The 14,996-nt window shown below is 56.8% G+C and overlaps 1 protein-coding gene across 1 annotated transcript in view; it reads right to left on the bottom strand.

Annotated features, from left to right (window-relative positions):
* LOC122388402 overlaps positions 1 to 14,346 on the bottom strand; it is a 33,532-nt gene extending 19,186 nt beyond the window's left edge. The window contains exon 1 of the mRNA XM_043379452.1: positions 13,948 to 14,346. Coding sequence (XP_043235387.1) covers positions 13,948 to 14,086 — 139 coding nt within the window. The 5' untranslated portion in view covers positions 14,087 to 14,346. The remainder of the gene's footprint in view (positions 1 to 13,947) is intronic.
* Positions 14,347 to 14,996: the final 650 nt, after the last annotated feature.

Here is a 14,996-nt window from a genome sequence, read left to right as displayed (position 1 = left end):
GCCCGCGGTGCCGGTCCGCCGCTGACCTGGGTCGGGCCCCTGACTGTCGGCAGTTTCACCAGGAAACCCGGGCCGCTGCCGCCGCCGGCGTCTGAGTCATCGGCGCCAGCAGCCCCCCCCCCTCCCCCGTCCCTCCCCTCCCACTGCAGGGTGACCGCTGGACAGCAGAAAAATGAACAAGGTCGCAGCCTGTCCAGTAACTTAGTGGAAACTGGAAACGGGCTGGATAAGGAAACTTAAGTTGTGCATGCTGTAGATCGCACCTTCCCAGGTTTTGAGGTGTTGCATATTGTTAATTGTTATGTTGGTAAATTCTGAAGGTCAATATCCATGCATGCCAAATAAGGTGATGTTTCTGAACATAACAAGACTGCACTGTGGATCACCAGAGTGATAAAATGAACAAACATCACATACCTTACTATCAAATACGAACACATCCACATGCATGACGACTTCTGACATAATATCACGTATGGGTGCAATGAATAAGCAAACACCCTGGGTAGGTTACGTAGCAGCTGACTCAAGTTTAGTGATGCAAGCAGGCTGTGTTGGTCGAGAGCTCATAAATAAACACGGCAAGGGAACCGGAACTGTTTTCGCTCCGAGACTCGCGGTAAAATCCCTGGTTATGGGAGGGTGACCGAGAGGGTGAAGTCACAGACCGGGAGCATCTAGAGGTCGTCATTGCAAGCCTAAACTTAGCATGAGGCTCATGCAACTGCAATGAGGTAGACAATACGTTACGATTTCACAGGGAAATGAGAAAGCTATTGACTTTGTATTTGAATGCGGGTAACCAAAAGGCAAATCAAATCTCATCGAATTTCAAATGATTTATCTGGAATACAGGACACACAACAACGTATCGTCTTCCAAAGAAATCCATTTTCTCGAACCAGTCCAATACGTTTTGTCAGGTACAGGGACTGTGGAATGGAGTCTGGGTGCGTCATCCGCATCCGCGATTCTTTTGTCTTCGGTGAAATGCCATCTGGCACAGGTGAAGCAAATAGCAGTAACAGGGGCCAAAGGAAACACTCGAGCAACCCGTCAGTCTGCCCCGCCAGGGGAGGCTGGGCGGGGTGGAGCGGGGAGGGGAGGGGCAGACTCACAGCAGCGCCACCTGTGGTCACCCCCGGAGCCCCATGGTGCGGCGCCAGGGTCGGAGGTCACCCCTGGACCACCTCCCGGGGGTCGGCGGCGCGCGTCAGACACGTACCGTCACTGCTGACAGCTGGAGGGCCTGCCCGGGGGCGGCAGACGTGACGGGTCTCGGCGGGTCACACTGCCCGCTCCGCCGGCCGACCCACTGCGCACCAACACAGCTCAATCGATGGAGCGCCGCGCCGCCCCTCGGCGCAGAGACGTCATCAGACACAAGGTGACGTCACACGCCGACTAGGCTATTCTCAGGCGCACAATGTTCGCTTCCGGCGGCCTGAGAGGTCAGCCGGGGGGTCAAGGCCGGCCGGGCTCCCGGACCTGTGCGGGGGCTCGCGGACAGGTGTGAGGACACCCGGAGCGGGGGCGGCTCCGTGGGCGGCGGTGGACAGCTGTGACAAGTGCAGTGGAATGTGTCTGCTGGCACATGTGGCCGACAGGAACACTCAGCTGTGGCCCAGCACCTAACCGGGCCGTTCGGAATCGGATCAAGGATGTGAGGAGGACGTGCGGCTGACAAACATTTACGACCGAGGGAAACGGTGAAACCCCTGAGCCCTGTCACAAGCATGAAGCCAGCTGTGATACTGCATTTCACACTAGCTTTTCATTTTTTCCAAGCCTCACCGAAATACACCGGCGAATGACGGGAATTTTCTCGCAAATGTCAGCGATAGGTGAGCGGATCTATCAACAGCGGAAAAAGCCAGCAACGGTAGGCATGTGAAATGCGCGGGTCGAGCCTGCCTGGACAGAAACGTTTGTTCTGGTGGTGATACGGAAGGCTTGGTGTGATCCAATCCAAGCACTGAGTCAACAATAACAGAACAGACCCAACCCAAACCCACATTCCGTTGGTCTGTTGAAAATTAAAATAACACGTCAACCGCATGGAACTATGCATTAAATCATTTAAACTAATTGTTTCTTAATAACAAACTTAGTGTTTAATTTATGTCGTGTCGCAAAAGCCAAAAGGGCATGAACTGGCAAACATAGGTATAAGCTGCCCTTATTGAAAATTCTATCTTTTAAGTAACATTCGTCCCTATTCGTCGATACTCGACAATGGGAAGCCCGTGTTCAATGTCAGAATGAAGCCATCCTTCGGTCGTAATCCGATCAGCTGATGGAAGCCCTCCAATGTGGGACACAGTCGGGCAGTCTGTCAAACCTCGGCAGCTTCCGCCTTTCGCTGTCGGCTGCTGCCTCAGAAATAACTATACGGTGCGTTCCGATACGATCGGCTCTAGCTCTGCAATCACTAATGACGTCATTTGGTCGTGTGCGACGTCATGTGGAACATGTGTGACGCCACACGGCTAGTTTCACGCCTATCCAGTTCCACTCCGATGCTGTGTCCGCCGCCGCGGCACGGGCCCAAGGTCAGTGTGGCAATGTTTGGGCAACAGCCTCTGGCAACCCCCACCCGACTCGAATAACATGGCGACTGCCATGGCAGCCGCCGGCCAGGCCAAAGACAAGAGTGACGTCAGAGCGCTGACGACAAATTATGCCGTCACAATGCAGCGGCGTCAGCCCGCATTAAGCCCTGAAAGAGCCCAGCTCTGGGGATCCGTGTCCGACAACAAACCGTGACTATTCAAGCCACCGCTATGTTATGCAGCGCCAAGGTCACCAATCAGTCTCTCTGATCCATGTTGGCCTGACGTTGAAATACCATCGAGTCCGCGCCGGTGCCAGGCTGCCGTTAACAATCAGACGTCCAAAAATCGCCCGTTTGACGGCGGCCGACGGCCACCGCTTTCCCGGTGTGTTGTTATTTGTCACCGTTCGTGCGGAATGATGGCGCGGCTGGCGCGGCTGTGGCAGCTCGGGTCTGACGAAGGACAGAGGCGTGGCCGCCGTTCCAGCCGCGCCGCTGGCCGCAGCCAAGGTCAGGTAACCGCAGAACAGAGCTGCGACGCAACGGCCAACGCGAATACAGGAAAGCGAGGTGGAAGGGAGCGAAGAAAGAAAAAAGACACGGAAAATAAAAGGAAGAGAAATGTAAGATGCATGGAAAAGTGACGATAAAATAGCGCAAAACAGAATGAGTGAAGAAAAATGTATTTCAGTCGAGAAATCAGGAAAAGAAGACAAATAAGGCAAAAAGATGACAGGCTGAGGAGAAACATGACAAGGGAATTATTACCTTCCACAAATGAAACAAAGGAAAGAATAAACCAAAGTGAAGAGGGAAATAAACGATTTGAACAAATGATGAAACAAAGAAATAAAAAGCATTATAAACAAAGCAGAGAAGCGTCAGAAATAGTAATGTCACCCGGAACGATCACGAGACCCGGGCGTCACCGGGCCGGGCACGGGGCCAGTGTTGGGACCGCCGGACAGCCGGACGTGCCTGTATCGCTCACTCAGCTGCGGGTCCTCTGGACAGGGCAGCGCCTCAGGTGACAGGGGACGACCTCGCTGACTGAGTGGCGGCGCTGAACTGGCCTAGAAACAGGCGACAGCCAAACGGCGGGAGGAGTACGAATGGAATAATAAAATAGCGGGGTAGTCGGTCCAATCGAAACGAATCTGGAAACGAATTGTCTAGCTGTAATTATGCACAGAGAGAAATTGATTTCCCAGAGAAATACGCGGACAAAAAAGTCTGAAGCTGTGGACGGCAGTGTCATAAGAGATGCCTACACGGGACGGAGCTCGGCGCCGAAAGAGAAAGCGTCCCGTGGCTGACGATGACTCTCCGCTCTGGAAGCTGGGAGCGGCCCATGGCGGATGGAGGTCGGCCGGGGAGCGCGCACGCCCCGCTCACGTGCACCGTAAACGCCCCACAGCACTGACAACGAGCGCTGCCAGACAATGATGGAAGGGTGTGTTCAATGTCAGGATGGTGAAACCTCACGGAACGCCATCCGCCTGCCCAACACAGCGCGCAGATGTCGCCATGGCCCCCAACGTGCATAGCAAATGGCACGGGTTTAGCTTAAACGCTGCACAGACAAATGAAAGCAGGACGGTGATCGATTTGAGGTAAGCATCAGCAGATATCCCAGTCAATGTAAGCAGCAGCGAATGCACCATGCGACGTAAGCGCAGCCATATGGGGAGCCCACGCCGCAGTCAGCACGGGCGGCATCTGCAGACATGACAATACGTCCCCGCTGAATATCGATGGTCCCCAGAATACCCGACAGGCTGAGCTGCCGCGCCAGCAGCTCTTCAGAATTCGCCGGCGCCGCTGACGGGGACCGTTACACGGGGCGGGCCGTGTCGAGGGGCCCGCGATCCCATCGGCGGCACCGCCACAAGGCCGTGGCGAGGGGCCCGGATCGACAGGGACACGGGGGCTCGGCGGCTCGCGGCCGTCCGGCCACCACAGATGGATGGCAGGGCTATGGACCAGCGAGACGGACCGACGGACCGACGTCATACCATGTCACGGACGAACCGGCGACCGCCAATCACCAACAGACTGCGATCAGACGTGATTCGCTAGTGCACATCTTTTCGGCTGATCAATGCCAAGATAGGCTGTAGTATGCCTTCACTGATCAAGCTTCGGCAGCCTTCAGTTGACATATGTATACCGCATGTGCCTACTTTATGACGGCTGAAAGGTACTGGAGAACGGCAGTTTGTTATTCCTTTTGTCCTCCCACGGAGACCTTCGAGGGGCATTGGCAGTGGCTGATCTGCCGGCTTTTTACGCCGAAGATGTCAGCCTGCAAGGCCTCTTGCTCGGAGTTCCTATATTTGTCCGATTCCCGATAACCAGATTATCAGGTAACATCCGGGAATAGGACTGCACAGCTGCCAGACTACTTGCGACCACGGTTCAATATCAGGACCCGGCTGCTCCCTGAATAGATGTCTGAGACAGTGCACGGTGGAAGTCGTTCATAAAAAAATGAGAGCAAATGTTTATTTGACAACAAATGACAACATTTGGCATATGCTATCAATTTCATAGCGAAATTTTTCAGGCTTACCTAAATGATGTTTCGCAGCCTCGCTCGAAAAAGTTAATATGCTCGAAGACAGCAGTCCTGCCCGGTCCAGGCATATGACCTCGTGCTCAGGTCCGACGCAGACATCAGTTCCGGCGGACTCGTATCCTTGTAATTGGGACATCACCAGTGGCCGGGGTCGTCCGAACAAAACCGGCCCGGTATCGACACTTCCGGCCGCTGCGGGTCACCGGAAGCGGCGCCAGGCGCGGGGCGGGTCCCGGCGCCCGGTCGAAGAGGCGCGCCGGCACCCCGCCCAGTGAGTCACGCGTGTTCCGCTGTGACCCGACAGGGCGGAGCTGACTCGGTGACCCGACCTCCGCTTCCGCTCCGCCCGTCCTGCCATCCACAGCCGTTCCATTGACCTGGCTTAGAGCCTAGCCATCGGATCAGTCGGTCTCCCTCCTTGAGTCGAGCTCTCGGCCTCCCGAATACACATCCCGGCTTACCGGAGCAGCTCAGCTCTCACCTCTGGCGCGATCTCTCAGCTGAGCTCGTCTCTGGGAGCTGGGCAGCCCGCTGGCGGCGGAGAGAGGCGGAGAGGGAGGGTGTGAGCCGTCCGTCCGTCTCGCCGCAGGGTTGGGTAACACGCCGATCCGGGCCAGTGGGTCAGCGGGGCTCCGGAGCGGCTGTGACGCAACCCGCAGCTGACCCGTCCGCTCCTTTACTCAGCCGCTCTCCTCAGGTGCGTGTCACCGCGCTGCTCCTCAAACGCTTAAGGCTGCAATGGACCCGGAGGTGGCCCCTTGGGCGCCTGGAGAGTTTCACTTGCTGAACGCGACTCGTGAAGCACCACGCTACTGAGGAGTCCCGGAAGGAAGCCCGTTTCTCAGTCGCGCGTCTCGAGGTCAGGTCACCTTGGGGTAGGACCAGCTGCCGCCAGTCGGCGGAAGTGAGCCACAGTCATGGAGATCAAAATACGTATGCTGAATCATGAATGTGGCCGTCGTGTCTCAGCGGACTACAAAAAAAAAACGAGCCTGAAGAGCAACGATCGTTCTATTTCTAGGATTGCTATCAACCTGCAGGCGCCATTCAGACGACCGAACCGGTCGGAAATTCCAAACGTGCGAGTCAGATTAAAACGGGTATCACAACGGGAGCGCATGAACTCCAGGAAAACATCAACAAGGACGAATCACCGAAAGAAATGCCTCGTCGAACTGACAGTACCGTTGTGCCAGGGAAAACCTGACCCATCGCCAAATATGCGTAGCACTGCGACTGGTCTCAGGAAATAACAACCGAAACAATAACTGTCGTGTGGCACACCCTGTCATTCTTCAGAAAACCACGTACTTATTAGTACGTAGTAGAACGACGGTCGCATGCACGAAAAGCAAAACTCGGCAGTTGGGGAGGGCTGCAGCTCGTGGTGCAATGCAGGAATCTCGTCAAAGCTCGAGCCGTGTGCCTTTCACCGGTGCGATCAGTCAAGGTGCACCGCTAGCCAAGGTTCTCCAGTACGGTGCGGCTGCCCCCGCGGCTCCTGCCACCAGCGGGTCAGGGCTCCTCCTGCCGCCAAGGCCAAGGAAAGCGGAAGGGAGATGCCGACGCCCGCCGGCGCTCCCGGTCCTAGAGACACGGCCCACGCGACCAGACCGTGCTGTGAGGACCGGTAAGTGAGGTTTGTTGTCTCTGCCAGACATCGCATCTCACCGAGATGCATTGTTCCGGCCAGGAATGTGCAGAACTATGCCACAGGAGTGACACAAAACATTCCCAGACCTTGGCACGGCCGAACAAATTACATACCGCGGGGCCATGGCCAATATCCTGCCACTAAAATAGCAGGCAGCTCTGAACTTTGTCAGCTCCCTGCAGTGCAGGTCACTCGTCTCACCCCACAGCGCAGCGGCTGGTGACAGAGCCACCAGCTCTCGGCGTGCCGCCGCCGCCGCCGCCGCCGGGGACCGAGCCGCAGACGGAGAAATGGGAAAGTCGACGCGGCGGCCTCTCTCACGCGGCCATCAGTCGCTCTTACATCACGGCTCGCGCGGCCGGGAGCGGAGAGGAGGGGAGGCTGCAACCGAAAGCAAGCGGAGGCAGGTCAAGAGCAGGATGAGGAAACTGGGCCGACAAACGGTACCTGCAGTTCCATTCAACGAAGTTATGGCATAACCAGGCTAGTGCGGAGATGACATGGTTCCCGAAATCCCAATAAAATGCTCGACAGGAATGCTATCGCCAATTTTAAACAAATAGGTCACTTCCAACCATAAACCGAATGATTCTCTAACCAAGGTCCTAGACCATTAGAAAGGCATGGCTTCGGAGTCGGACACATAAAAACAAACATAGATTACACAAAGTTTTCCCAATCGCCGCGGCACGCGGTACAACAGTGAAACGTTCCGATCGGGGAGCCGGTGATCAGGCCCGGCGATCGTGCGCTCCGTGAGCGCTGTGCAGCGATCCGTGACCCACGAGCAGTGTGACACACTCACGGTAAGCCGCGACCACAGCCGACAGCGCCGCACCACCACGAGGACAACTGATGCAACAACCCGTCCGCGGGCGAGCATTTTTGGGCCGGAACAGTGCAGCGCTGGCTGGCGCCAGTAAACAGGTAGCATATGGGGTAGCATTGAGTCGCCTCGCTCTGATTACTTTTAATTGGTTTGGAAAAATACGCTAACAACGTGCCTGTCACATGGCACGGCCTTCTTTAAAATATCTAACTTCAGTTTCCTAAAATGCGCCCATTGTCCACAGTAAACAACTCAAAATTAGGGGGATAAAAATGTCGGCATTACCTACAACAAAACGAATGAAGACAATTTCGTGCACGATGCACGAAATCTAACAAGGATAACGGTAGGTATACAACGCGATGAAAGGTCGACAAAATTATAAAAAGAAGTCGTCGCACTTCAGCGGCATCTAGTAAAGAGTCTCCTGTGGCCGGCGATATACCTCGTGATGAAAGGCAGGTCGACGCCACAGCCGTGCAACTTAATGCCCATCAAATGCAACGCGGAATGTCAGTGCTCCGATCTAGTGTAACGGTGCAGTAGACAAGCACTTAGGACTACATCAAAAATGTTGGACCCTTTTCCAAGAAACCACAAAAATACTCGATGACATTCCCCGACAAGCCGGCAATAACTTTCCTGTTGACCGTCACGGCTTATTTAGATGTGCTCCTAAAACCGGAGTTAACGGCACGGCACGTGTATGGATGGCATTAGTGCAGCAGGGGTTTTAGCTGGATTTTAGGGCTAGCTGGCTTCAGCATTGCTAAAAATGAGCGAGTCTTCGTTGAAACAAGGACGCCACATTGGAAGACTGCATGTTGTGATGAAAAAGTTCCTGCAAGATATTTCTATATCCATTTTATCTCTTTGCAAGCATCCCTTTTTATTGCACCATCGTCAGCAATAAAGCCTCCCCAGAAACGTCTCCCCAGCACGGAGAGCCGCCCCCGACCAAAGTCTCTGGATGTTGACCCTCGGGAGCGTGACGGTTACGTGATGAGCCATCAGTAGTAGGTTACGTCCCCGGTAGCACTGGCTCCCCGTGGCGCTGAACCCCACGCCGGGTCCAGGTGATATCACGGAGGCTCGGACGGGGCGCCGGTGAGGGCCCAGAGGCGGGTGTGTCAGCTGGAAGTCCCATGAGCCTGGTTAGGAGACGACTGTGTGCTCTGGGCGTCCTCTGTGTTGAGCTAGGAGACTGCCGTATAGTTAGTATCTGGAGGTCCTGCGTGTTTGGTGACTGGCTAGGACGCGACTGTGTCAGCTGGCCGTCCCGAGTTGATGTGTCTGTGTCAGAGTCGGGTGTGTCATCTGATCGTCCATGTGTGTATCTGGCTAGGAAGCGGCTGTGTCATCTGACCTCCCCGTGTATCGGTCACGGCTCTGGCCGCGGCTGGCACGGCGGCGCGGCTCAGCCAGCATGCTGACGGGGCTCGGCGCCGGGCAGGAAGAAGTACCGCTGCCGGATTCCTCACAGTTCATGATAGCTCGTGGGTGCATGGTGTGTAAGTCCGAGACAAGGACGCGATGAAACATTGGATACGGATTATTGGCCGGACATTGAAGAGAAGTCAATGCTCGAGGTCATGGTCGTCTGAAAAAGAGAATCTCGCGAATGAATTACATGAGCCAGGCATTTCTAATAGTGATCACTTGCATTTTCGATATATAAACGGAGTCGTTCACATGAGTAGCGGGCCGAAAAACAGCGAAAAGTGAAATCGTGTGACGCAAAGACCTGGCCATCATGCAGATAACTGTATTTGCGCAATGAACTCCCCCCCCCCCCCCCCCCAGGACTTTTGCAAACCTAATGCACCCAGCCGCCCACCGGCCTGTCCACTGTGTCCAGCCCGTACTGTTCGGACACACCGACCCGGAAGCCCAGCTGCTGGGGAGGGGCACCGGGACGATCGGGTTGGATGTCAGGTCAGGTGTCGGACGACCCGAGACTCTGACACAGCTGGCCGACACACTTGTTTGTCAGCTGACACGGCCGTCGATCGGGGTGTCGGGGGCGGGGCAGACTCCGCCGGGGCGGAGGCGTCTCTCAGAGCCCGGCGACTGCGAACTGAATACCGTCGCGGCTGTGCAGTGGAGCCGATGGGCATTGGGCAATGGGCAGTCTCGAGTCACCTCAGGTAAGAGGGGTATGACGGTGCTAGCCCATGGGACTTACAACAATGATAAGACAATCAAGTCAGAAATAAACTGAGAAACTAATAAGATGCACAAATGATAAAATTACTTAGACCAAAAGTATGTATTAAAGACACAACTTATTGCCCATGAAATGGCACGCTTTGGCCAGAATTGTGTTTGTATGACATTGAAGCATGAAGCAATGCATTGTTTCATGCATCTAAAATTGAAGTCCATCTTCCAAATTAATTGAAAATCTTGGACCTACCCTTGTCACCCAGACGAGGACACTGACGTCATAACGTCAGCAGCTGACGTCAACCGACTAAAAAATAAAGGAATTGCATACAAAATGAATTAGTAGGCATTATACAAATTAAATATGTGAATAAGAAAAATATATTTAAAATGGATACAAAGTTTAAAGTACACCCATCTTTTTGTCAGTATTAACAACTATAAACCTAAGAAAAACGACAATAAAATGTGATGCAAGGCACAAACTAAGTCCGCTTATATGAAATAATATGATTCGGTCATTAGAAAAGAAGACAAAAAACCAGGAAAGTTCGAGCTGACATTCGACAGGTCAAACAGACATCGACACCGCGTCGGTCACGTCGAAAGCCATTTACGTCGTGACGGGGCACCACAGGGCACGTGCCATTACAAATAGCATCACATGGCTGGCAGGGCCGTGACGTGCAATATGTGACGTGCCGTGCAGTTGGTCGGCGGACGTCAGGCGCCCCTGCCAGCCGGTGTTGCCAAATCTGACCCCCGGCACGGCCCCTCTCCGGGACCCCTCTGTCATCCGAGCGGGGGCACTGACGTCAGAACGTCACCTGCTGACGTCAGCAGACTGAGGAGAGCCACAACCGGCGTGGGTGGCGGAACTGTGCCGAGTCCGCCTGTCAGGCGCGGATACAAGGGGGGGCCATGGGGGCCATGCCCCCCCTTGGCCGATTTTTTTCAAAAATAAAATAAAAAGTTAAAAAGCTGAAAAGGGGGCCTCCTGAAAATAAAGTGGCCGAAATCCGATGAGATGTTGCCTGAACAGCTAGATAAGCTCAATAGACGCAGTTTTTTTTGGGGGGGGGGGGCAACAAGTGGGAAGATGGGGCCTCCAATAGGTGGGATTATGGGGGCCTCCTGGTTTCTAATGGCCCCTCCCTTGGAGATTTTCTGGATCCGCCCCTGCCGCCTGTAGTCGACACGCCGTCAGCAGCCAATCATACTGTCGGTCGCCGACGAGCGATCAGTCAGGCGAGCATCGAGCACCGATGGGCGGACGTCTGATCATCCGGCGTTTCCGCCAACTGTCTGATTCCCGGAGCCCATACAAGGCACTGCAAATACCTGCATATCGCTTTTATATACGGCCGTCAAAAGGCTATTCTAACAAGGCATCCGACTCGGTGCTCGTTACACGTAAATAACATCGGCGAAATCGTTACTGCTCTTGATCCCGAGAACGACAGCCATCGCATTGCAGCCTACCGATCTAAAACAGAGCTCTGTTGTTCGAAGGGCAGAACCAAGAACCCTGTTCACCCGGGGGCACAAGGAACTGCATCCAGGGAAGTTACAAGGAACCACGCCCCCGCGAGGAAGCTCAGGTGTTCCACGCAGCTGAGCGCTGCGCGCTGGCGAGGCAGTCGGATAGATGGGACAATCGCATTATCGCGTTCGTGGTAGTGTTGGTCGTGCAGTCATTTCTAGGAGCCGCCTCGCGTCGAGCACGGCACAGTAGAGGGAGGGGAGGGAAGGAGAGGGGACATCCCGCGGCTGGAACGAGCAGCGCAGGTCTGTCTGCGACTGGGTACCCTGTGAAGGAGCGGTTTAGACAAAGACCAGTGTCGCACAGACCATGTGTAATGTGCATTCCTTCTCTGCGCGCGCACTTCTGGGACACTGGAGTGGTGAAAGCGGCACTCCGGCGCGGCGGTGCACGGTGTGCGCGAGGTGTGCTTTGTTCGGGGCTCGGCTGGGCTGGTTGGAGCCGTGGCGGCGCCTGTAGTGGGGTCTGGTCCTCCACACGCGTCCAGCGGCCCCAGCCAGAGGGGATCCAGGATCACGGGCGCATCCAGGACAAGGACCGACTAGTGATGTGCGCGTCGTATAGCAGCGCGAATCTAAAGCTAAGAAATGTTCTTCAACAGATAATTGTTAAGCCTGTTTTAACGGCAACTTATGTGATTCACAGCTTGACTAGTTATTTGGGTACCTTGCTATCTCCCCGCGCCCTCCACGGCTCTGAGGGTCGGCTCGGCCCTGGTCCCGCCGCTGCCAGCGGTGCAGCGGCCGCCGCGGCTCTGTCCGTCCTGCAGAGCTGCCACCATCGGCCCGAGGCGGTGGAGGAGCCGGAGCCGGACATGCCGACCGAGTCATCGCCTGAATCATGGCCTCGGCCGGGGCACGACGGCCACCCCTCCCCCTGCACAGCCGCCGGCCAGACCTCCGTCCCAGCCGAGCAGATACCGTCTCTTCGCGACTGCACGGAGCTCGCCGGCCGCTCCAGCCCAGACTCTAGCCCGCCACAAAGGAGTCCGTCCTATAGCCCGGCGGCAACAGACAGGGCCTTGAACCTCGGCAGCCGCGGCACGATGAAAGCCGAGCATAGCCACAAAACCGGCATGGTATGCCCCTGGTTCGGGTAACAGTGCGGGACTGAGTGCCAGTCCGAGCGTTGACAACACACCGACGTAAATAAACAGCGCTAAGGTGGTCGCCAGTCCTGCGCTCTGAATGGCCTGCCTTTCGTGCCTTGTGCAATAGGTGGCCGTGTAAACGCACCCAGTCGGCAAATATGTAACGGCTAGTCGGCAACAAGCTGCTGCCGTGCGCATTTTTCGAAATGAAGCATCAGCATTTTATTCACCGGAGCTTAGACCCATGGCAACGATAAACAAGACGGTTATTTGTTAGGGCACCCGTTAAAAACTTACAGCAGAATCGCAAGCCCAGCAGGAAAAGGCTTATGTAGCGCAAAACATGGAGATATTGGCCGAGGCCAATTGGCAACCAAGATTATCACTAAGGAGCTCGAGGATTTCGGAACCGTCAACGGCTTAGCAGCGTTTTTATCATCTAAAAACCCAACGGATGTGGTCATATAAACATTGAATAAAGCGCATCATCGATTACCAGGACATGCGTAGGACAGATCACATCATGATAACTTTTGGAGGAGAAGATTAGAGAGTGGCCGGTACCAGAAGAGTAGAAAAACCATGATAGCGTGGACGGCCGCGTCCAGTATAGTGGACAGAGCTGATGAAGAGATAAGGTTAAAACACCCCCGGCCGACGGCAGAGACCACCCATTGAGAGGGAAACAGCTCAGCATCGGCCGGCTCAGAGACCTGGCTCAGCTGGCGATACCCAGTCCCAGCGAACATATAGGGGCACTTAGAAACGGCGGGAAGGACCATCGATGGGGTCCAAAGATATAACGATATCAGTTGACCAAGCACAGAGGCTCTGCGGGGAAAGGAAGGGAGGACGGATGATGAAACAGACCAGCAGGGATGGACCAACAGGGGCGGGTAAGTCCCAGTCCCCGGCACCTCCCTGGGTAGTGGGTAGGCCCCAGTTCCCCGCATCGCTCCGGTGATGTCCCGCTTCCCGGCAGCTCGGGCCCCGCACACGATTGACGCGCCCAGAGCCTCCGCGCCGAGCCGGGCGGAGGCACACGGGGCGAATAATAAGCCGCCGCGTCCGAGCGAGGGTGGAACCTTCTCGGCCTGCGAGGGGAGGACGCCGTATATTGATCGAGGTCGGCCGCCGGGGAAAACGAGCGACTGCCGAGCCGAGCCGGGCGACAGGTAGGCGGTGGCGGGCGGCCCAGGCCCGGCGCAAACACAAAAACCGGCGCACCGTTACTGCATGGCCATTGAAAGTCAGGAAAGCTCATAACAGCGGGTTATCATGGCGCCTCGGCCGACCACAGAGGCGGAAAGTGGACCAGGCTCCAGGTAAAGCCGCTGGACGTTCCAGCTCGGCCAGCGGCGGCCGCCAGATGGCAGTGGGCACGTGCAACAGGCCCGGCCGATCCGTATCGGCCGCTGTCCTGCAGGCCGGACCGGTCACGTATAATGCGGCCGGCCGTCGGCGGCGGCCAGACGGCAGCCGGACGCCGGCGGCGCCGGTCCATGGCACACGGCCAGCCGGCGGCACACTCACCGTGAATGGAGCGCTGGCTGTCCTGGCGCACAAAGTCCGGGTCGTCCCTGTCGAACTGCACCAGGTCGTCGTCGTCGGCGGCCATCTGAAGGCGCCGCTGGCCGAGCCGCGCGACACGCTGCCGGCCCCAGCTCGGCATCGGTGGCCGCCCGTGCGCTGGTGTGTCACTCGCAGAGCTGGCACAGCCCACACGGCGGCCGGCGCGGCGCGCGACTGGCACCGCCCCGCCGGCCGGCCGGCGCTCTCCCCTCGGCGCGCCGCGCCCGCTCCCCAGTGACGAGGCGGCCCGCCGCCGGCCGCCGAGCCACCCGCATAAAAACGCCGCCCTCCGCGCGCGAGCGAGCGAGCCCGGCAGCCTTGCAGGCGGCCACTGAACCTGCCCGGTGCCGCCGGAGATACTGCCGGGGAGCAGAGACCTGCGGCGGGTCCGCAGCGGCCGGCGCCGCGGTCCGATGGTCCACGGGTCGGGTCGGCCTGGTCCCGGAGCAGGAGGTCCCCACTGACCGGCGGTGACCCGCGGTGACCTCGGCAGCACTCCTCGGGCCCGGACAGGTCGCAGCGGCCGGCCGCTCGACCCGGTCCGCCCTGTCTCGCTCTCCGCCGTTTCTCCGCCGCCGCCGCCGCCGCTCAAGGCTGCCGCAGTGCGCACCGCGCATGCGCGGGCCTCTGGCGGGCCTACCTGTTGCTTGGCTGGCATGCAGTCGAGCCTGTGTTGAGGGGGGAGGGGGTGGGCGGGGCGTGCCCCGCGGTCCCCGCACTGTCAGAAATGGGCGGGGTCTGCCCCACGGCGCCGCAACCGCCGGCCCCCGCAGCCCCCGCTTCCCTTCCTCGAACGAATAAACGCGTCATATGCTCACAGTCTCAGAGAAGCGAAATTTTCCTTGTTCAGCAGCGCCAAACTGGTAACTGGATCTCGAGGCGCTCCTGAACAAGCATGCTCCAGATGGCCGTCTGTGTCAGCGAGCCAGTTGCAGTGACTGGCTTGTGGACAGATCACAGAGGCAACCTTTAGTCGGCTGCTCGATCATTAAAACGTAACGCTTTGGCGA

Source organism: Amphibalanus amphitrite, unplaced genomic scaffold (assembly GCF_019059575.1).
Source record: "Amphibalanus amphitrite isolate SeventyFive unplaced genomic scaffold, NRLGWU_Aamphi_draft 000320F_arrow, whole genome shotgun sequence".
In the NCBI taxonomy this organism is placed as follows: domain Eukaryota; kingdom Metazoa; phylum Arthropoda; class Thecostraca; order Balanomorpha; family Balanidae; genus Amphibalanus; species Amphibalanus amphitrite.
Note: the sequence above shows the minus strand (reverse complement) of the source record. Positions and strands in the feature narration are given on the sequence as shown.